The sequence below is a fragment of the Vipera ursinii genome (assembly GCF_947247035.1).
Source record: "Vipera ursinii genome assembly, chromosome: Z".
Lineage (NCBI taxonomy): Eukaryota > Metazoa > Chordata > Lepidosauria > Squamata > Viperidae > Vipera > Vipera ursinii.
Genome location: NC_139517.1, coordinates 105,937,976 through 105,961,288, shown reverse-complemented (window position 1 = coordinate 105,961,288; position 23,313 = coordinate 105,937,976). Strand labels below are relative to the sequence as shown.

Genomic DNA, 23,313 nt, shown 5'->3' with positions numbered 1-23,313 from the left:
AGAAAACACTATAGATTCTCTCATTTAGGAACTGCCTTGTTTACAGCAACTATTCAGGGTTATAATAGTGATGAGAAAGTAAATTTGCAACCAATTGATTATAGAAACAGCTTTAGTTGTGCTTGGGAAACTGCAACCCCTGGATATCTCATTATCTTCAAGTGAAATCTATATACAGGAGAGAGCCACAAGTTGAAAAAACAGCTTGGTAAAGCAGTGTGACAAGGCTAAATACTCTCCCAATATTTATTCAGCCTATATGAGATTATATAGTGAAAGAGGTTGGATTGGAAGAAGATGAGTGCAGATGTAAAACAGCAAAAAGAAAAATATGTGCTTATGACATTATTTTGACTGAAAGTGCAAATTATCTCAGAACTCCAGTAATGAAAATTAAGGTCTAGTGAAAAAATGGGATTATTAAACAAAAAGACCAAACTAAAGGTAACAGATACAGTACAGTCACCAATTCTAAAACTCATAGTAAGGGGTGGATACGTCTACCTTTTAGGATTAACGTCAGTGTTAAAGGGACCAAGAAATAGACTGCAGACTAAACAGATGGTCATGTAGCAGTAAAATGCTTGGAAGTTCAGATGTTAGAATATGTTTGTACTTAGAATCATTTAAGCGACAGTTTTTTCTGTGACGTGAATGTGTGGCATGTGAATATTGAACTTTGAAGAAGCAAGAAATTGATGCTTTTGCTGTTTGGCTTTGGGAAACCAAGAAAGTAAGCAGTGGGCTAATGCCTCCTTAAGTAACACCAGCTGCCTGCAATTAGTGCAGGTTCGCATCCCACCAGGCTCAGCCTTCCATCCTTCCGAGGTAGGTAAAATGAGGACCCAGATTGTTGGGGGCAATAAGCTGACTTTGTAATAATGCCGCTTAGGGTGTGTGTGTGAAAGCCCTAATAAGCAGGCATATACATAGAATGAAGGCTACTGCTAAGCTTGTAAGCCGCCCTGAGTCTTCGGAGAAGGGCGGGATATAAATGGAATTAAAATAAAATAAAAATAACTAAATAATAGAACCAATCTGTCCAGTTTTTCATTCAAGGTGCAGCTGGGTAGGTGCAAATTGTATTCTGGACACATTTTGAAAAGATGCAACTCTGTAATGTTAAGAAAGGTGGAAGGAAAGAGAAATAAGGATGATCAGTAGCAAGGTGGATGGATTTGCTTGTAGTATTGGCGGGTGCACTACTGAGATACCTGAAGAGCTAGGATGGAAACAAATCTTCCTGGGAAAGATCTGTTAATAAAAGACAACACTAAATTGATAACACATAAGAACCAAAAAAGAACCAATTAAGGCCAAGCTAACCAACCAATGTGTCATGCAATTTAGAAGGTTTTATCAAATATTCTATTATTGAAATCTGAAAAGTATTGATGCTTGAAGACCTAAATCATTTTTCTACAAAAAAAGTATTTTGAACTGCTGCATAGAATGCAGATTTCCACACAACCCAATTTTTTGCTAGACATAGATGCAGGAGTGAAATATTGATACTAACTTCTAGCCAAAATCACCATTTCACAGGACTAGAGGAATGATAGAATAAAACATTCATTTCCATTTCAAAATGTGAATTTTTATTCAGAATTGACGTGGGACATGTTTTGTGTGAAATCTGGAATTAAATTAATTGGAATTTTTAAAATCTCTAGACAATTCACAACATAAAAATAATCCAATAAAAACAAATGAAAAATCAATGAACAAAAATATAAAAACTATCATTTTTAAAAAATCATTATCAGCAGCAGAATTCATCATGCAACAGCTCGACGTATCCATTGTAAGAACTCCCCTCCATTGCCAGATTCCCCAGGCCTGGTGATAGAGCCATGTCTACAGGGCCTTTCCAAAGGTTGGTAGGGTCAAGCTTTGGGGAATGATGTGAGCGTTATAACAGAAAAAAAAAAGACTCTCTTCCTGGTCCCACCAGATGACACACTGGTAAATGGGACCTGTCTGTGGTACTTAACTGCAGTTTAATCTTAATTGCATCACTAGTCCTGATTGGTGAATTTCACTTTTCGGCTAGCAAGGAGAAAAGTTTTGAGTTATTCAACCACTACGGATAAATAAAGCGTTAAGAGCTAATCGAACCTTGTAAGAGTTATAATGTCTCGATGGCTTCTTATTTATTGTTTTTACTTTGTACTGTGTCCTGCATCATTCTTTTTTTTTTTTTTTTGCACTATTAGGAACATCATTTTTATTTAAAAGAGTCCGTTCCAGGAACTCTGTTCCGGCTTTTCCAACGTAGTTGTAGTTCAGGCAATTCTGCGGGCATGGCCTTTTGGGGGCGCTCAAGAGAGCGTGAATGCAGAGAGATAGGTCCAGAGTCCTCTCAGACTCGAGGAGGCGCTGTCGAGGCGAGCGTGGGCCTAGCTTGGCGAGCAACTGGCCTCTTCCGCTTCCTGCTCTGCTGAACACGGCATGGGAAAGATACCTGCATGAGCGCCGCTGCGCTTCCATCGGTGGAGGAAGAGAAATTGATCAGGCCGCTGGAGTTTGGAGGGAAAGCGGGTGGCGTGTAGCCAACAGTCTGGAGAGTCTCGGAGCCTCCCGGTGGGTTCGAGACAGCAGCCCCTCCCTGAAGTGAAGCTGTTGGCAGGAGTATGCAGCGTTGTCTTTTGCCTGCTTCATTGATAGCAAACCCAAAATTCGGATGGAAGAGCTCCATGCAATAAGCTCTCTTTAAGGAAAAAAAAAACCCCGCTTGCTCTATTTGCTCTATTGTGCTGGGATACTATATCACTGTTTTATTGCCTATCAGCTGTTTAAAGCGTTTAGCAGAGAAAAGTGTTCTGAAATATTCTGGAAATAGAACAGAATGTTTATTGTCAGTGGGGAGTTAGAAGCATTTAAATGGCGAATAGCAGTAGCTGTTTGGCCTTGTTAAGCAACAGCAGACCTGATTGGAAAGTGGAGGAAAGAATAGCAGGAGCTTAACGTGAACTGGGAAATGGGGCTGGGCGGGGGGGGGGATCTGGGAATAGTAAAAAGGGTCAAAGAAGGTATTTCCATATTTTTGCCAAGGAAGCACAAGTGTATCCATGTAAAGGTTGATTTCAGTGCTCTTATCTATCACAGAAACCTACACTATTTTGCATGACATACTGGATAAGAAACTTGATGATGGGTCCTCAAATTGATATCAGCTCCTGGAACCACATAGATGTCATAGATAAACCTCCAAGATGATCAGTTTTCAACTTGGCTCTTTATATTGTGGTATACTAGTAGATGTTTGGCAGCCAGCTCTGCCGGTTCCAGTCCATTTCTCTGTGCTGCTAGTCTCTGAACAGCTGATTGGCATGCTGGGTATTGTGGCTTAGCTCTGCTAAGAACTGGCTGAGCAGTTTCTACAAAATTTAAAATTGACTTTCATGAGCCAGCTCCAGCACATCTCTCCCTTTACTTCTTCTAGTAGGTCACCCTTCATTTCTCTAATTGAGTTCATGTTCCTTTCCCAGCCTTATATATTTTTCAAGAGAGGATAACAACCTAGCCAAGCCTATTTTAGCTTAGTGTATTGTATAAATACAGGTCATTTGGATAGTTAATATTGTGAGAACCTAAACTATCAGGTTATGGACGCAACCATTTTGTAACCAAGAAGGGATGTTTGTTCAGAAATACTTAATAGCTGTTGCTTCCTATTCTTTATCATTCTTTTATGTGTGTACAGTGTATGTGGTTGGAACACAACATAGTTTGGTTGATGGCAATTGATAGTATGAACTGTCTTGCAATAGGGGAAGGATATGACAATATTTGCAGACGTTGCCACTTTCTAAACCCTGTTGGTTTGTTCAAGCCTAGAAGATCAACATTTTTCTCTCTTTATTTTATTTTTACCTACGGTACTTTTTCCTTCAATTAACATCAGTGGGACAAAAAATTTACTCCATTTCTGGGATAGTCTAGTTCAGGGGTAGGCAACCTTGGCTCTTTTATGACACATGGACTTCAACTCCCAGAATTCCAGAGCCAGCATGGCTGGCTCAAGAATTCTGGGAGTTGAAGTCCATGAGTCATAAAAGAGCCGAGGTTGCCTACCCCTGGTCTAGTTGTTTCCCCATATTGCAAGCAAAAAAGAGTTTGGGAATCTATTGGTTCAAAGGTTTTCATGATGCTCCACCCCTTCCAGTCCCTGCTGGGATTTCTGTTGATTAACTAATGTGTCGTCAAGTTTGTATCATTTCAGTAATAACATTGTTAAACATCCAGCATGATCTATTCCCAGCCTGGTCATTCAGGTCTTCGAGCAGTGCTCCCATTACCGATGTAACCATATCCATCCATCTTGCTTCTGTCTTGCCTCGACTTTTTCTTCCATCTTTCAGACTTTTCAGGAGAGATAGTTTTTGCACAATGCATTCAGAATATGGTAATTTAGTTATTTGTGCCCCAATGTAGAAAATTCTACATTGAGTGAACTCTGGCTTTTTTATTATTGTAGACAAATCATTAACAGTACTGTAATTGCTTGGGTGTAGCTTTTTCCTCAATAATGCAGGGATAAAGATTTTTCAGCTGTGAAATTACAGCTTCAATAGCATAAAGTCAATATAAGAAAAGCGAATGTGACATTTCATTCTTTTAAATTAGTGCTACATTTTAAGCAAAATACTTAAAACCTTTCCTCTTGTGTTCATTTCAGCTCGAGTTCCAAAGTGGAAGCACACCAAAATGTCTGTTCTGCGGGGAAAAGGATCAGCCCGTAAATCCAAACAAATTGTGAAAACATCTTTGAACAACCCGTATATTCCACAATGGTGTACACTGCCAGGAGAGGATATGCATTTTGTCTTGCAGGCCTTGGAAGAAGTCATGAAACAGATTGGGTTTAAAAAGATAGAGGATCGGAAGAGAATGAAAAGCACCTCCAGAAAAAGGCGGAAAAAGGAAGAGTGTTGCAATCTTCCAAGCAAATTTCATGAGGACAAAGAGGCCGATGACCCAAAAGCATGTGGGTGGTCCGATGTGCAAATCAGGAACCAGCTTGCTATTGGGATTAATGAAGTAACTAGAGCTTTAGAAAAAAATGAATTGTGTCTTGTACTGGTATGCAAATCTGCCAAACCTGCCTTGCTAACATCTCATCTGATTCCACTCAGTGCAAGTCGAGCTATCCCTGCTGGGCAAGTTCCACGTCTGAGCGAAACATTAGCCCCAGTGCTTGGACTAACATCTGTGCTGGCCTTGGGGTTTAAAAGAACTGCTGATGTGTTTGCAAAGGTACTTGAGGTAATTATTCCACGAATTCCTAATTTAGAACTGCCGTGGATGCAGCATGGAATTGAACCACTTTTAATAAATGATACTAACGTTATGACTATTTCAGCTGCCGAATTCACTGATTCTACCCCAGTAGGGAGCTGTCTTAGTCACAAGCGGAAACTAGCAGATAACAGCCTACTTGCTTCCCCTACTATAGCTCTGCAGACACTTAAAGTTAAAAATGTAGTTCCCAATCCAAAAAAATGCCGGAAGCTTCCCAAAACTAAAAAACGTATTTCAAAGTAACATTGATTTCTTCCCTACATTTTTGATTTCCATTAGCCTAAGCTATGATGTATAATAATGTCATATCACTGAATAAAAGCATTTTTTTCCAAATTAGTTTTGCATTGGAATTGAAACTAGGCATCTGGGTTTTAAAAAAACAACCAACTGTATCCATCTAGTAGAGTGCTTAACCAATGAATATAATGCCTAAAAAAATCCTTCCATTCTCTATTATCTCTTCCCCTAATTTTTTTTTTCATTTTTCATTTTATACTTTTCTTTTGCTTTTCCTTAACCAATTTCCAGCCAGTGAATTTCTTCTGCTGCTAGAAGAAACAAGGAGAATGTGTTCATGTACGCCAGCAGAAAAATCAGTTCATTATATAAATAGCCTATTGTTCCAGGTGATTTTTATTAGGGATTATGAATTCAATAAATATAACTTTTTTATCCTGGGTATACGTTTTTGGAATATGGCTTCTGCAGGTAGATAAAGCATAGAAATACATGTATTTTACAAGTTTTTACATGTATATATAAAATTTGTTTCTAGTGATGTTGGTAACCTTAAGGCGAGATCAAAAAGCTGGTCATAGTACATGACGTGGGGTAAAAATTATAATCAGTTCATGGTGCCTTCTACAATTAATTAGGATGGCCTTTCCTAATCTCCAGATATTTTGGGTTACAATGTCTATCTTCCCCAGTCTGTAGGGATGTATGATCATTTTAAAACCTTGGGTTTTGAAGCAACTAATATTTTAGATTAAACATAATTATTCAAAACAAAATAGTATGAAAGTTTACATTTATTCAAACATTCATTGGTGCCAATAAAATTCAAGGACTGTTAAGATGCTGTTAACTGAAAACAGCTGCACATTTGAAAGCACAGCTTTTTTCTGTTTAATATTTTTCTTAAACAGTTGTGAGTAGGACATGCAGAACTGAGCATAGATGCATTTTGCTTTTAATAATACAAATACTTTCTTTAGCGTTATCAGATCAGTTCCCTGCACTAAGATAGAGAGGCGTTAGAGACTTGAGGCTTTTGGATTAATAGCCTGTGAGGTGCACTGGTCCAAAGAAGCAGATTTCTAAGAGGAGGACACAGTCTTATTGTATTTAGATGGTCCTGGTTGTATAATTAAAATAATTGTTGAGACTACATTTACTTCATTAAATTTACTTCATGATAGTACAGGCTGTAGAAACAGGAAAATTGGAGGGAAAAACAGGATAGGAAGTATAGAACTGTATCCATGAACAAGGGGTAAGTTACTTTTAAGCACAAATTTTGCGACTAATGCAAAATCCAGGATTGTGCTAGATTGGAAGTTTCTGGCAACAATTCAAATTTTAATTCCTGGTTTGTATGCAACGTCAGCTTTTGGGGAAAAAAGGTACAAGAGTCCCTTCTTCCATTTGCTATCTAACAATAGGAAAAGAGTACAAGCTCGAGATTTAGCAACTGAGCAGTTTTTGATTTAGGAACGACAAAAACACATATTCATTCTAAGCTAAGCTAGTGGAACCTCTTTGAAAATTTCCACATTTGGAAATGTACAAATATGGTTTCGGCTATTTGGTTAAACTGCTTGTTATATTATCTACCAAAGTTTCTGATAAATTAGAATCAAATCTTGGTAACACTTTTTCTCCAGCAATATGGTACTTGATGAATCTATTTTGAAAAGATGTTCAGGTCACTCACTGTTAAACATCTACAACTCCCCCACCCCACTTTTCAAAAATGGGATGGAAAAAGATATTATTTTGAAATGTGGAAAAATAATAAATATTCAATAAATATCAAAATTTAGATGACCAGCTCCCACAGCATGTCAAGCCACCCTATGTGGAATAACATATCACATGCAGCCAAAAACCTAACAAATGGCATCCTGGCTTTGCACTATGTTCAAATGAGGCTATTGTTTTTATTGATGGGAAGATTCTAGAAGTTGCAGTCTGATACACTGGGAAAATGCCAGTTGGAGAAGGGCAAATAATTACGCTTAAAATAAATAAATAAAACAAAAATGCCTCAAAAATTGTCCAAAAGAATATTTTTGTTGTCTACAAACTGACTATAGTTTTTCAACAAACATGGCTTATTATGATGTATGAAAACAGTTGACAAATCTCTATATAAACGATTGTGAAAATCTGGATGCATATGCACTGCTTTAACATATTCTAAACTAAACTATTAATCCAAAGGGAAACAGATATCTTGACTTGGTTCATGCATTTTGCTAAACTATCATTTGTTAAAGAACTTATGGTAGGTTGTATTCGCATGATACATTAAGCCAAACAAAACCATATTAAGGTATACCTTAAGATATGAACCAAGACAGTTTGGCACATATTGCTGCCAACAAAAATATGTTTGCAAGGACATATACAAATGTGTACTATGAAACACCTCTTCCCCCAAACCAGAATTATATTGCTACTACTAGCAACAAAATTTACCTATTTACAGAAACATATTTTTCAGTTTAAAATGTTTTTAAAAAACCAAGTAGACAAAAGGAGTACCGTATGTGCAATTCTGCAAAAGCCTTAAAACACATTCATTTTAACACATCTTCATAACAGTACTAATATTCTCAATTTCATTTGCAGGCTACTGTTACATCAAAAACAGTGTAAAATTTTTCTTTTTCAGAACTGTAAGATGAAAAGAATACTATAGCTCAGGAAAGATATTAACACGTGCATTCAGCAGTGCTATACTTTAATCAAGTCACTGATCTATTGAAGATCAACTTACAAATTTGCATTTTTATTGATTTGGCAGCATTGTTTATGGAGAAACATGTACTAGTCCAACCAGCACATTTCTGTTTCAGTCCACATTACAAAAGACATCCAATATCTGCATGTTTTCCTAGCAAACACATTCCCAAGGCTTTTTTCTTGGCAATGATGACATCCATGTCATGAAAACAAGCAGAAACACTCAAAATCGGTTCCTTCATTTCGTTACATTGATAAACATACACTACCACTTAATAAATAGAAATGCAATAGTTCAGTCACATTACAGTAAATTATTTGTACTCTATTCCACCACTGCAACTTCATTGTTGTACAAAAAGTCTTTTTTATTTTTATGCAGGGAAACAGAGAAAAGTACCCTTTGCATCAAGATGTGAGCTAAGCATGTAAAATTAAACAAATGTGCTTTATTTCTTTTTCATTGACAAACAGTAAAAGGTTCATAAGCATTTTTGTTCCTGTTCAGGGTTGAAGGGCTAGTTGAGCTCAGAAATCTTCACTTCTTCTTGTAGCCCTCCTCCCCGAGGTTTGACTGATTGATTTAAAAACAACAGGCATTGTGCTTTGGCTCCTCTTGAACTGTACGGATCCAAGAGCATCCAACAGCCCAGATGATGACTTCGAAGAATTATAAATATAAGTGTCCTTTCATCTTATTGTAATACAAGACCAACCTAGAAAAATGATAACAGGGGTGTTACTGCAGAAAAAAACAAAGTCCTTCAGGCTCAGACCAGGGCTTTTCAACCTTTTTACCCATTGTACCACTTTTAGGATATGGCAACATCCGAGTACCACCAGTCACCTAGCAAGGTGTCAAAAACTTGATGACCAAAAAAAAAAAAAAGAAAGAAAAAAAAAGAAAAAAGTGATGAAGTACAGATAGTCCTCAACTTACAACAGTTCACTTAGTGACTGTTCGAAGTTACAATGGCACTGAAAAAAGTGCCCCCCAAGCCACAGCCGAGCAAGATACCTGCCTGCCTGCCTGGCGGCGCTCTTCCTCCTGTCCGAGGTTTTCATTGTTGTGAGCATTTCTGTTGAGGATTGGCAGCGGGGGTGGGGTGGGGATATGTTTGGTTTTTATTCCCCCTTTCTCCTGGGTGATTGCAGCAGGTTTTGGTCACTTCACATGACCCTGGGACACTGTGACCGTCATAAATATGAATCAGTTGCCAAGCATCTGAATGTAAATCACAAGACCCTGGAGATGCTGCAACATTCCAGCTGATTGGCGCTTCTTCAGGGCTCAGCAGAAGGACCAGGATCAGTGCTGAGCTCTAGCCGGAGCCTGGCGCTGATCCTGGTGCTTCCACTGAGCCCTGACAGCCCTGCAGCTCCAGCCATCTCTCGCTCAGGCTTGTGCAGTGCTGCCACCGGTTCAGCTCATTCCCCTCCCCCGCTACCACTTTTCTACGATGGTCGCGTACCACCTGCCAGGTGCCAATATACCACAGGTGGTACCAGTACCACTGGTTGAAAAGCCCTGGCTTAGAGGATAGTGTGGTGCTTGGAGCACTATAAGCACTCTCACAAGGAAGTATTGGCACAGTTAGAAGAATCTTGTCTATTGGACAAAACAACGGTTATTATGAGTATGGGCAGTTATAAAATAATACATCACCACATTTTCTATTTGCCCCCAATTCTCAGTTCTAACTCCAGATGGAGAATTTTGGGGGAGCTATGTGCAGTGAGCCTATACCTACTTAAGGGGGGGATCTAGGACAATTTGTTGTGGCCAATTTGCCGTGGCCAGATCACCACTACCAATTTGCCGTGGGACAATTCAGTGTTGCATTGTTCGTTTCATTCAGTTACTTTTAGTGACCACTTTTTGTCAAAATTATTGTAACTTTTGTATTTCTGGATTGACTTTATTTTCTTATTATTATTGGCCATGGTTCTGTTGAAATTAATTTAACTTCTGTATTTGCTGAATTGTCCTGCAGTGAGTTGTTCCGTGGTAGTTGACCGTGGCATGTTGGCCATGGCAAATTGTCCTGTACATAGGGCCAGAAGCATTTTTGAAAATGAAGGTAGTGCTAAAAGGTGGTGTTTTGTAGCATGCTAGTTTCCCAATGATGCAAAATCCCATCAAGAGAAGACTTTACTAACACAATATGGGGAATCCCAAATATAGAGGGAAGACAGGAAGGCACACACAAACATTGCTATTAAAGGAGCTAATTAGTGCATTTCATATCATTACATAAATGAAGATATAGAGAATCTGTGTAAAGGACATTACTGATGTAAAGGACATCAGCTTTCTAAACTGCCATATCTTCCAGAAGTATTGATTACTATCTCCAGAAGCATAGGAAGGACAATCAAATCTCTGGTATAAATATGTTACCTTTTCAGAATCCATGCCAGGACATCTCCAGTTATACAAATAATACTGCAGATTGCCATCTCCAATACCAAATTTCAGTTTTTCCAGGAATGTTTTGTTTTCCATCAAGTCTAGTGCATTAAACACATCGAATCCTTTCTGGCAACATAAAGATATTATAAATTTATTTTCTAATTGGGTTTACATAAAGGTTGTTAAAAGATTTTATTTAGAAAAGAAACTGCAATTTTATCAAGCATTCTGCATGACAGGCATCTATTTCTATAATTAACTACACTACAAATTGCTTTGAACACACCATAGCTGTGTCCCTACCTCCTCGAATTCTAACTACAATAAGGTACTACCTTAACATAGATAAAAGATACAACTGGATGGGACTTTATACCCAATTTTACTTTTAACTGTATGCATATGGAACAAAAGATTTTGAATACTCTTAAGAGTGTTTTTTAAACCACAAGCTACAGCGTTAGAATGCAGTATTGCAGATTAACTCTGCCCATAACCGGGGGTTTGATCCTGAATGACTCAAGGTTGACTCATCCTTCCATCCTTCCAAGGTCGATAAAATGAGAACCCAGGTTGCTGGGAGCAATATGTTGACTTTTGTAAATCACTCAGAGTGCTGTAAAAGCACTAAGGGGCGGTATACGCAAGTCTACGTGGTACTGCAATTAAGTGTGGTGCTGATTCGTCTAACCTATGAAAAACGAAACAAGAGAATGCTTTTTTGAAAAAAAAGGAAGAAATTTTCCCCTCACAACCCCATAGCAAAGAATGAAAGCAGCAACTGAACATGCTTTTCTTTGTGCTGTTTGTAGCAAGTGTAATTTTCAAACGAAGTTGAAGCAGCTGCATGAATAGCGTTAACTGCAATCAAAAACCAAGAACATTCCAAACATTATACTAAAACAGCTATGTCTGCAAGACAACAAATTCAACAGTGTTTTGTATTTTTAGCAATGAGTTTACTCAGCACACTGTACATCAACACAATCCAAGAACATATAGAGTGCAACGACATACACACTGAAGCTCAAAAATTGCAATCAAACCAACATAGTACTCTGTACATTTACAACTTAGAACCTGAAAATCTTAACAGCATTAGTAACCTTGTGTAATGCACACAATGCATACACAACACAGACAAACCTTTTTCTCAGCTACGTTCCTACAGTAGGTCATAGAAGTCATATTTGACAATGACTTTTCATTTCTTGTAACTGAAGAAGCCCAGTTATGAAGCTTTGATTTAGAAGTGCCAAGTGCAACCCCAAAGTCATCTGGGGCTGTAAGGCAAGCACAGGAGTTTTGAATAAGCAGAGGCTGTGCTTTTTTACACTTTCCTATTGAGGATTAGGCTGAAACAAAAAGTTCCAACGGGCAAAGAAAACATTATCGCAACTTGTTTAGAGGTTGTACTTCTCTTGCTGAAGCAAATAAATCAATGAGGATTTAAGCCAACTTCACTCTTCTGTAAAAAAAAAAGAAAGAAGGAAAATAAAGCAGCTATTGCATTACCTACCATCTTTGCTATAATGAGTGCGTCATTCATTAGATCCAAGAGAGGGGTCTCCGTGTGAACATTATAGAAGGAATAGGCTGCTTTGAGGCTTTTGTGAGCAGGGTGGTGCATGACTGTTGAAGGTAATGTATAGAAACTCAGAAAGTCAGTTAAAACACCATTTGAATTCTGGAAAAGAAAAGGAAAAAAAACATGAAGGAATGCAAACAAAGGACTCTACAGCATTATAACTCTTAAACCACCCAGTTGGGTCTGCAAAATTACAGGCTGTGGTAATTCACTGTAAAATGGTGAGACAGAACAAGGAGCCTGAGTCCATCCAGTTTTAGTTGAATACTTTAACTCAGATCTTTCTGAGCCTGGGGTACCCTTCTGATGTTCTGACCAATGCTCTAGTTCCTTCAGTGACAAATATTTCTTTTATCCATTCTCCCATCCCAGTGTGAAAGGATTATGGGCATCAGAATGAAAAGAAAGTGCTTAACTGGAAAGGGCAACATCTCCAACATCAACCCCAACAATAAAAAAATAGCCTCAGGAACATTTCCAAGAGGGGAAAAAAAGAGATGAAGCCTCTGGTTGTGGGGAAAGACAATTTTTCAAAAATTACAAAACAGATTTTGGCCCAAATTAGTTAACATTAGCCCTCCTTTCAAGCACAGAAACCTCATCCATTAAAAAGAAAACAGCTGAGGAAAAGTTGCCAGATGGAAGGGGTTTCCGTAGGAAAAGGAAGCTGGGAGGGGCCTCTCTCTCACCTCTACCACAAAGGTGTCAATAATATGATCCTGAGGCAGGAACCAGTGAGCCACTTCTTCTTCGTCCATAACAGGAGCGAGATTGAACTGCTTCAAGTAATTGTTAATCAACTCTTGCACTGCTTTGATATCTTTTCGTTCCATAGGTCTCAAGCCTGAGGTTTTTGTGGCCTTATTATAATGAAAGAAGACAGAAATTCAAAGAGCTAATACCCCCACCTAGGCTTTCATCAACAGGAAAGTATTCAGCCAGAGGCAACAATCAAGAGGCATTGGGACTACAATTCCCAACTTTTCTCAGCCGGCATTTCTGGAAGTTAATGTACATATTCAACTGGCACAAAAGCAGTGTTTTCCACACACTTCCATTCTTCTCAACTATTATTAAATAGTAAAGAGCACAATCATAAAATGGTCCCTCTCTTTCTCTCACTCTGTATGTGTGTGTGTGCCTGCATGTGTGTTTATCAAAGGAATTCCTCTGAACTAAGAGAATTCAACTATATCATGCTTTTTTCCCCCTTAGAATTCACCATTAACACCAAGTACTTTCCATTGGTACCAGAGAGATTTTTATCTCCTTCTCCTCAAGATCTTAGAGCTCAAAAAAACAACAACAACAACCCCAGTATATTGGAATAAGGACATAAATCTTAATTTTTCAAGTTTCATATATTCAAGAAAATAGTACTTTTCCTCCATCACCTTTACAAAAAATGTCTTCTAATGCCAGGCGTGCCTACATACGCAACTCCTCTTTCCAGGAAAGTCTATCTTTTGGAGGTTTTGCCCCACAACCATTGTATCCCTTTCCCTTTTGCACAGTACTGCCTCCCCCAAATGGAAAGCTTGCCTTGGCAGGGACAGAAGGCTATTTTGTTGTGAGAATGAGGGTCCTCTGGGTGAACGCATTGCTTACATCAGGAAGTCTGTAGAGCTTCATTGTTCTCTGTAATGTCATATTTCTGCTCAAGTGAGAAAATTTCACTTCTACCAATTTTCTGGGGTTCAGCGATCGATGCCAGTACCTGGAAAAATTAAATTATATATTTATAATTTCTTTAGCTAATGTAGGAGACAATATTAGTTTGTTTGGACAATAACTAAGGTTTTAGATTTGAAATCAAGTATGTTCTTTATGAAGTCTTCATTGTTGTTGCATCAAATAATAATATAGTCATTAGTACTAATGACTATCATTATCATATACACAATCCACCAAACACCTGACAATAGCTTAGATTATTTCCTATAGCTTATACATTTCCAATTCAGATCTTTCAAGGTAGTCACTTCAACATATTATTTCAGAATGTGGTTTTATCCATGTCTACTCAGAATTAAGAATCTGTTAAGATTAACACATCTTAAAAGCTTAATAAGTACTATAGCTGCATATCTGCTTCATCCAATTTGATATTTGCCAAATGTACTATGATCCATCTCTCAAAGTTGTTGCTGATTATGGAAGTTCCTATCCCCAAAACAACTGGAGGGCCGCTGAATGAGTAAACCTGTAGAGTTATCATTACAGTCAGCTTTGTCCTTACACTTAGAAAATATTTATAGGTAAACCTCAATTTATGATTGCAGTTGGGCCAGAAATTTCAATTGCAAGTTATGATGTCGTAAGTTGGAACTGCCCATATGACTGGATCTGATCTACTCTAGTTGTTAAGCAAATCACATGGTCATAAGTGCAAACCCATTCTCCTAAATGGGTGTTTTTTTGCCAGAAACTGGCAAAAAGTGTGAAAAATTGACAAGAAATATTGCAAACCAAGGTCAGGTAATTGTAGGAAGCTACAACCAGTTGTAAATGTGACCTGGCTGTCACATGACCAAAATATAGTCATGTAACCACAGGGATAGGAGCGGCATAACATTTCACAATGGTCAAATTGTAAATGGTCATTAAAGGACTGATCAGAAATTGAGGACTAGCGACATTTTGCTAACTGTATGCAGAAGACCTGTCAGGGTGTACATTTATATACAGCCAATATGTATATTGTAAAGATTTATTCTAGGAATATGGTAACTACATTTAATCATTCATGTCATTCCTGCTGAAAGAGACCTTCATTCCTTTATATGCAATCAAACTATTCAGAAATCTCATTTGGTATTGCTGAATTATTTAGAATATGTAATAGGTTAGGGTTTTCCCCTCAAACTTCCTGGAAATGCAAGAAATGGAACCTGGGTCCTTCCATAACAGAATAACAGAGTTGGAAGGTCTTCTAGTCCAAACCTCCTGATCAAGCAGGAGACCCCACACCATTTAGACAAACGGCAGTGATGTTTTCCAGTGAATCATGGATTTTATTGGTGATAAGAGGCAATATTCCTTGGTTCATGTGGTAGTAGAGACCACCATCTTTCTCTCCACATATGTGGGAATGCCAAACAGCACAAAACTAAATTTATTTAAATTTATTTTTCAGATTTGTGCTAGTTTGCAGATATGTCTTAATTTTTTGAAGATTTTTGCTGAGATCCTACTATTAAATATATACTGCAAATGTTTATCACATTCCACCCAAATTTAAAGAAAACAACAAAAATAAAATCAACTAAAATCCTCAGTATATATGCTTTTTCATCTTCTTGTTGCACTTGTTGTATTCAATTTTATGATCTTATTTTTATCACATGTATTTCTGAAAGCTACTATAGGACCATCTCTGACTAGAAGAAATGAACTATTCAAAAAAGTTGGGAAACAAATCTACTTTCTGCCAAGTATGAGTCTGAAGGCAACTATTCAAAAATATTTATATCCTTTGCTGCAATAACTGACATGTTGCAACTTTAATAAAGCCATAACTACAACCTACACAAAATATTGCCAAATGAACTTGCCCTAAGTAGGTGAAGGCTTAGTTGAGGTAGAATAACCTGAATGCACAACTCATTCCTGCACTTCTGTAGAGTAACTTTTTTAAAAGAAATACAGACAATAGAATCAAGGTACAATAAAGAATACAATGATTCCTACACAGGTTTCAGATCAATATTTCAAAATCTCAGACATGCATGCTGGCTGAGGAATTCTGAGAGTTGAAGTCCATACTTCTAAAATTTGCTTTAGCTTTCAATACTATAGACTCCAGAACTGCGACTATCAGAATTCATAATCAACTGGGACTTTTAACTCCTGTACACTTGAAGGAATCCAGGCTGACGTGATGTTGGCATATTAAACTGACTCAGTAAGTTGTCTGCATAGTCTATGCTGCCTCCCTGTGGTGATTAACCCTTGAAAGAACACTTTTTAGAGAAAAGATGGAAGAAAATATATGTATATGATATTAGTTTGTTAATGAATGTTTGCACAGTCCACATCTGGGTAGGAAGAGGAAGATTTTGCTGTCCTGAAGTGTACCTAGGTTTTCACCCAATGGATGCTTAATTTTAAAATGTGTTCCCTATATCTGCTCATCCACTTAGCTTACTTTTTCTTTTTAATAACACTGTCAATTTCTTTCTGGCAAATTGACTCCAGGCAATGAGGAGTCATGTTCCCAACAGGTTGATAACATTTATCACATAGAGTGCTTGAGATTGATTATAAAGGCCATTACAGGTAGTCCTTGATTTACAACTGTTTAGTGACCATTCGAAGTTATAACAGCACTGAAAAAAGTGACTTATGACTGTTTTCAGACTTATGACTTTTGCAGCATCCCCACGATCATGTGATCAAAAGCTGGACACTTGGCAACTGACTCATATTTAAAACTAAATCTCGAGGTCATGCAATCCCCTTTTGCAATCATCTGACAAGTAAAGTCAATGGGGAAGCCAGAGTCTCTAAACAGCCCTGTTACTAACTTAACAGCTACAGCCATTCACTTAACAATTGGGACAAGAAATGTTGTTGTTGTTGTTAGCTGCGAAGTCGTGTCCGACCCATCGCGACCCTATGGACAATGTTCCTCCAGGCCTTCCTGTCTTCAGAAATGTTGTAAAATGGGGCAAAAGTCACTTAACAATTGTCTCACTTAGAAAGAGAAAAATTGAGCTCAATTTCGGTTATAAATTGAGAACTACTGAATATTCAAAAGAGCATGACATTGTTATTTTTGTGAATTAGCAGGCCAAAGGTAGAACAGAAAAAAAAGCTATCTGCATTATCTTCATTAAAGCAAAATAAGAGGGGGGGAAATCAACTTTATTAGGCTGCTTAAAATGAAATACATTAGGAATCTCCAAAGTATTTACGGACTGCACATTCATTGATCAGAAAGATTTTCATCTATTCACTGCACTTTTGGCTTTGTTTACTAGACTTTGTCTTCAGGCTAGGTCTCACAAAGTAGCTAATAAAACCAGTGCTGAAATAAAACTTTGGGTAGATTAAGTCCTTAAAACAATGCAAGTAAGGCAATCAGAATCTAGGTGTGAAAGATCAGCCACAAGTTTTGTAATATTCAAAGGAAATGAGGTGAGAAGATAAGGAACCATACCTCAACTTCCCCTTTTTTGTGTTTCCATCTTGTGATAATGACATGCAAAATGGAAACTGTAGATGTTCACAGTAGGCTTGAGTTTCACAACTAGAGTTCATACATTTTCAAGAAAGGCAGAAATGCCAACTCTCATTTCATCACTGCGAGTACTGTAATGTGAAATACCTCCCTAATGCATTAAGATCACTCCAATCTGAAGTCAAGAATCCTAAACTGACCATTCAACTTATAAAGTGAGTTTTGGCTACTCCTTTATAACAAAAATTATGTAAGTTCTCAAAAAACAAAACAAAACACAAGTCTTTGCTTACCTGCAGGTTGCTACAGGTTTGGGAAGGACGACTCCTGCAGTGTAAACAGCCTGAAAAATCCCTTCCAAGTTTACTCTTCTGGTTATTTCACGGATTAGGACCGGTGCTACTCGCTTTGATCGTAGTTTTTTATGGACACACAGAAAATTAATTTCTACCATTTTCTTCTCACTGTTAAACAAAATATATAAGAAACTACTTAAATTTTTGAAGGAGTACAAATATTCTTATATATTGTCCAACGAATTTTACCTACCCTACTGATCAACTCTTCCCAATTTTTCAGAAAATGTATTTCTTACAGAAGAAGCAGGGAAACCTTTGAATCAAGAAGTGTTATTTTAAAGAAAGAACTATGTCTATGTCATTGTCCTTGTTGTCAATCAGTCATCAGCATAATCACAAAGGGGAACAGAACCTTAAGTTTTATTCCCATTTTTTTTTGCAAATTTTGGGGAAATTGCTGAATTAAATAAATTAGAGGTTTAATACTCTGCGTTATTCTCTACGTTTTAAAGACAGTGTCATGGCTGCTATGTCTGGGTTTGCTGTTAATTTCAGAAGCACCATCTTGGAAAATTCCTGGAGTCACAAGAAAGAGATTGGGGTCCATCTGGGACTGCAACTTTCTCCAACCAGATACTACTGGGACTTTATGAAAAGAAATGGGCTAGATCAGGGGTCCCCAACACCTGGTCCGTGGACCAGTACCAGGCCGCGGCATGCCAGCAACCAGGCCGCACAAACAAGGAAAGCCCCATCTGTGGGATGCAGGCAGCACACAAAACCACACTGTCTCCAGTCTGTGGAAAAACCTCTCTCCACAGAACCAGTCCCCGGTGCCCAAAAGGTTAGGGACCTGTGGGCTAGATTGTGGCTCTGTATCACTGCTTTCCAACAGTAACAACTTTAAGATAGGTGGACGTCAACTACCAGGATTCCCCAGCTATTTTGAAATAGGAAAAATAAATTATTTTCATAATTCCAGCTTCTATATACCTTTTCATGAGGTACACAAAAATAAAGTTGATCATTTCCAAGAATCAACTATTTCAGTGCATGAAATTTTTGTACCTTTTAAAAGAAAATTTAAAATAAAAATTGAAGATTATTCCAGTGGATTGCTGCCAATTTTCTTTCTCTGGAAGTAACATGTACTTTGTGTATAACATGTAGTGTTACGTGCTGCGAAGGGAATGTGGCTATATTTCTAAATGTTGCTGTCTTCCAGCTGTATAAACAAAAAGTATTTTGAATCCATATCAGGAACCCTCATTTTTAGCATTCTCTTTCCCAAGGAGGTGCACATACATAACACTTGTAGAAAATAGCAAAGCAAGGCAAACTATTTCCTTTATAGGGAAGGGTTCTGAATAGTAAATTTTCGAATTGCCTATGTACATTGCATGTTCTGATTTTTAATGAAATATTTCAGTCCAGTCTGCTGAATTGGGATATATTTATGCTTTGTGTCAGATAACTTCTTGAGTAAATTTTACAGTTTGTACTGCATCCCTCTGCAGATTCCCTGTGGGTGTATTGTACTTGGGATAAATAAATACAGTAAAACTATCTACATATTCCTTATATATGGAAGATTCTGATTTGACCTTTCCCCTATTTAAGAAATAACAGATGGGTGTAGAGAAATCAATCAATCAAAAAAAAAAGTTGCTCTGACAGTTGATTTGTTTGCTTCGAGGGACTTTCGGCTGGGAACCAAATATAACTACTAAATTAGATTTTTTAAAAATATTAAATACTAATATCAATTTTACTTGCATAGGGCTTGGATATCTTACAGAAATTATGAGCACAGGTTGAGTTGCTGATTGTGGCAGATGCAATGTTTTTCTACAATTTCAGCACAGGGATGTCTGCCTCTTCTTGCTACATTAACATCATTTGCTCCTCTGAACGTATTAACCTCTCCAAATTAACGGTCAGCAGCCAAATTTCAGAAATATGTTAAAAATTAGTTAAGGATAAGAACATGTTTTGGATTTTGTGTTGAGGCAGAAATACAAGACAAAACGGAAGAAAGTGGGGGAGTGTGTGCTTTGGGTGTACGCATGTGTAAACATATGCAAGGCAGTGTAGGGGAAAACATAAGGCTGAATTTGATTAGCATTCCTCAACATGCTCCAATATATAATTAGATGATAGCTTTCTCTCTTTTGAGTGTTGCTGCAGCACTTTTATGATGATCTTGATTATAATTCCAACTCTGTAATAATGACAACAAACTCCAATACTTCTGAGAAATAAAAAAAATGCTGAAATAGCATTACTAATTATGAATATTTTCAATAAATATTATTAGTGGGGTAAAGAAAGCAGAAAGATGTAAGTGTGGTTGCACCACAGTGCTTAAGATACGGATAGATAACCTTGGGTGATCTCCAAGGTTAAAAGTGGATGAAGAGAAAGGAGAAAGATAATATGTTAAAATGGCAATAAATACTACAGTTGTCGCATAAACAGCGCTGTTGCGTAAAAAGTTGCTAATTGTTGGAGTAAATGGACAAGGATTTTAGTTTGAGCTATTTAAAACATTTCCAATGCTTCACTTTTCCCCTTAAAGTTTCTTCCAAATCTAACCTTTTTGATAAAGGACAAGCCATGCAAGTGATTTTAAGAAAACCTAAGTGGGCCCAGCTAACTTCCCAACCAGTTAGGGCTTACCTATCATAAATCCGAATGTGTGCAGGAATGGCACTGATGAACCCCACCAGTTTCCTATTGGATGACACCCTGACACCACAGTGCCACTGCGGAAGCCAACCTGGTGGTCTAAGGGCCCTAAAAGAGTGGGGAAAAGCATGAAAGTAATCATTATGTCTTAACTTTTATAGAATACGGGGAGTCCTCAACTTACAACCATCCATTTAGCAACCGTTCAGTTATAATGACACTGAAATAAGTGACTTACAACCAATCCTCAGACTTATGACTGTTGCAGCATCCCCACAGTCATGTGATCAAAACTTGAGGAGCCTGGCACAGTCCTAGGGTCAAGAGATCTTTGCAACCTTTCTAGCCAGCTTCCAACAAAATCAATGGGGGAAGCTGGATTCGCTTAACAACTTGCAGTGATTTACTTAACAATTGTGGCAAAAAAGTTTGTAAAATTGGGCATGACTGCCTTGGAAATTTTGGTCCCAAATGCGGTCATAGTTTGTGGAGTATCTGTACTGTAAACTTTCTAAGCATCATAGGGGAAAAATTCGCTCTAATTCCTGCTGTCTAGCAAGAGAGATGAGGGAAAAGGCGTGAGAAAAGCGTTGGCCATGGACAACATTACTTCTCCACAGATCACCCCCTTGATGTATATGGAAACTGGGACTCACCACAAAAGGAATTCCGATGAATAGTCAAATCTAAACATGTTATCGTCATCTTCAACATAATTTTCATTTAGCAGCATGTACAACTCTTTTAACTGGGAAAAAAGGGGTAGAGAGAAGCCATCAATTGATTGAATCGAACAGCTCACTTTGCTCTGAATTTGAGCACCTGACTTATCTTAAGAGAAACAGTCCACCTAGCCAAATCAAACTCATCAATCGTCACCAGAGATACTACGCACAAAATCTATTCCTTTCCACCCTCTTGGTTTCAACATACCTGAGGTTTAGTTATTTATTTCTTCCACAGCTCATTGTTGGCTGTGCTACTTGAGAGAATTACTAGCTTGAAGTCACCCAATGAGCTTTCGTGACTGAGAGTAGAATCCAGGCCCTCCAGTCCTAGCCCAAGGCCTTCACCTCTATGCCATCCTGGCTCTCAATCTTAACATTGGTTGATAAGGTCCAATAAGATCCTGTGGTTAAAGCTGTTCCTTGGCTATTTGGAGAATGGGCAAAGTTAGTTATAGCAGTTTTCAATCCATGAAAATCCAGAGGATTAAATGACCTCACTTCCATTCTGTATCTCAGCTGTTTTGCTCTCACTTCTATTCTGTTCTGTAGCTCAGCATTTTTCCCGGGAGGGAGGAAGAGGGGTGTTTTTTTGCTATTTTCTTCCCCAGAAAAACAAGTGGCACCCTAACAGAGTGGTCCAAAATAAGGTGGAAAACTATGCGTTCAGGAGAGAATTTCTATTCTTCTCCAATTCATGTCCATTGACAATTGCATTACACTGACAGAATGCATAACACAATATATACACAAATATACAAACATGAAACCAGGTTTGTAATTGAAAAACTGCAAGTAACTCTACTTACGACTTCAGCACTGCTCAGATCCAACGTGTCCCAAGTAAAACCCTGCGGTAAAGAATATGGCTCTAGGCGAATGTTATCTTTATCTGGTTCAATAGCACCATGAGATGTTATAACTTCACCTTAGAGAAAAAGGAGGTAAGTTTGATAGTTTTTAAATCATCGTTTTGGCTTTCGGGGAAGTTGAGAGAAGATTTACTAAATAAAAATTACAAGTCTATGGCCAAATTCATTTTATGTCAACTAGATTATCAATAACGGGATAGTATTTTTTTCCTAAAGATATTATTGAATTATAATTATTAATTTTGTCAAGGGAAAAGCAATCTCTATAGAATTTCATAGATGTTATGGAAGTGCTTTCTACCTGCTGCCTCTTTTCTTTGATTGCAATAAATAATTTTTCAAAATGAGTCATTTTAGATTGAATTCAAACACAGTTCTAACTTTTTCAGTTAAAGAAGGAACTATTTTTAGTAACATACTGGTGTCTGCAAATTTAAAAATCTTTTCTTTCATACTTCATGCACAACAATCTTACAGAGGGATTTATAATGAAATATATGACAAGCTTTCAATTTGTTGTGATCCACACAATCTGATTATGCTTTAGCATAGTCAATGAAGCAGAAGTAGAAGTTTTTCTGAGTGACTTAGTGCTTTTCCCTACTTTCTTCAGTTTAAGCCTAAATTTTGCAACAAGAAGCTCATGTTCTGAGCCACAGTCAGCTTCTGGTCTTGTTTTTACTGACTGTATACAGCTTTTCCATCTTTGGCTGCAGAGCACGTAGTCAATCTGATTTCTGTGTTGACCGTCTGGTGATGTCCTTGTGTGTAGAGCTGTCTCTTGGGTTGTTGGAAAAGAGTGTTTGCTATGACCATCATATTCTCTTGACAAAATTCTGTCAGCCTGTGCCCTGCTTCATTTTGTACTCCAAGGCCAAACTTGCCTGTTATTCTGGTTATCTTTTGGCTTCCTACTTTAGCATTCCAATCCCCCACGATGATAAGGACATCGTTTTTTGGTGTTAGTCAATTTCATCCTCTTCAGCACCGGTGGTTGGGGCATAGACTTGGAGTACTGTGATATTGAGTGGTTTGCCTTGGATTCGAACTGAGATCATTCTGTCATTTTGGGGATTGTATCCCAGTATTGCTTTTCCTACTCTTTTATTGACTATGAAGGCTACTCCATTTCTTCTGAGAGATTCTTGCCCGCAGTAGTATACCTGATGGTCATCTGAATTAAATTCACCCATTCCTGTCCATTTTAGTTCGCTGATTCCTAAGATGTCGATGTTCAGTCTTGTCATCTCTTGTTTGACCACGTCCAGC

General features: G+C 37.8%; 2 protein-coding genes across 7 annotated transcripts in view; one reads left to right on the top strand and one right to left on the bottom strand.

Annotated features, from left to right (window-relative positions):
* Positions 1 to 2,426: 2,426 nt before the first annotated feature.
* RPP38 (ribonuclease P/MRP subunit p38) lies at positions 2,427 to 6,107 on the top strand. 2 transcript variants are annotated; one of them, XM_083376405.1, is made up of 2 exons: positions 2,427 to 2,583; positions 4,682 to 5,791. In XM_083376405.1, the coding sequence occupies exon 2, from the start codon at positions 4,711 to 4,713 to the stop codon at positions 5,545 to 5,547; it is 837 nt and encodes a 278-aa protein (XP_083232531.1). In that variant the 5' UTR covers positions 2,427 to 2,583; positions 4,682 to 4,710; the 3' UTR covers positions 5,548 to 5,791. The 2 variants fall into 2 exon arrangements, with proteins under 2 accessions (XP_083232531.1, XP_083232530.1); XM_083376404.1 differs by lacking the exon at positions 2,427 to 2,583 and adding an exon at positions 3,390 to 3,444 and having other exon boundaries at positions 4,682 to 6,107.
* A 205-nt stretch (positions 6,108 to 6,312) lies between these two features.
* The window catches only part of NMT2 (N-myristoyltransferase 2), a 42,629-nt gene continuing 25,628 nt past the window's right edge, over positions 6,313 to 23,313 (bottom strand). Inside the window, exons 4-12 of one of the 5 annotated variants that reach the window (XM_083376403.1) lie at positions 21,982 to 22,100; positions 21,104 to 21,195; positions 20,439 to 20,555; positions 17,754 to 17,924; positions 13,887 to 13,995; positions 12,968 to 13,138; positions 12,210 to 12,377; positions 10,679 to 10,816; positions 6,313 to 8,993 (exon numbers count right to left, since the gene is read on the bottom strand). In XM_083376403.1, the coding sequence (XP_083232529.1) occupies positions 8,973 to 8,993; positions 10,679 to 10,816; positions 12,210 to 12,377; positions 12,968 to 13,138; positions 13,887 to 13,995; positions 17,754 to 17,924; positions 20,439 to 20,555; positions 21,104 to 21,195; positions 21,982 to 22,100 (1,106 nt within the window). In that variant the 3' untranslated portion in view covers positions 6,313 to 8,972. The remainder of the gene's footprint in view (positions 8,994 to 10,678; positions 10,817 to 12,209; positions 12,378 to 12,967; positions 13,139 to 13,886; positions 13,996 to 17,753; positions 17,925 to 20,438; positions 20,556 to 21,103; positions 21,196 to 21,981; positions 22,101 to 23,313) is intronic. The other 4 variants (XR_014494104.1, XM_083376400.1, XM_083376402.1 and 1 more) reach the window with 4 other exon arrangements.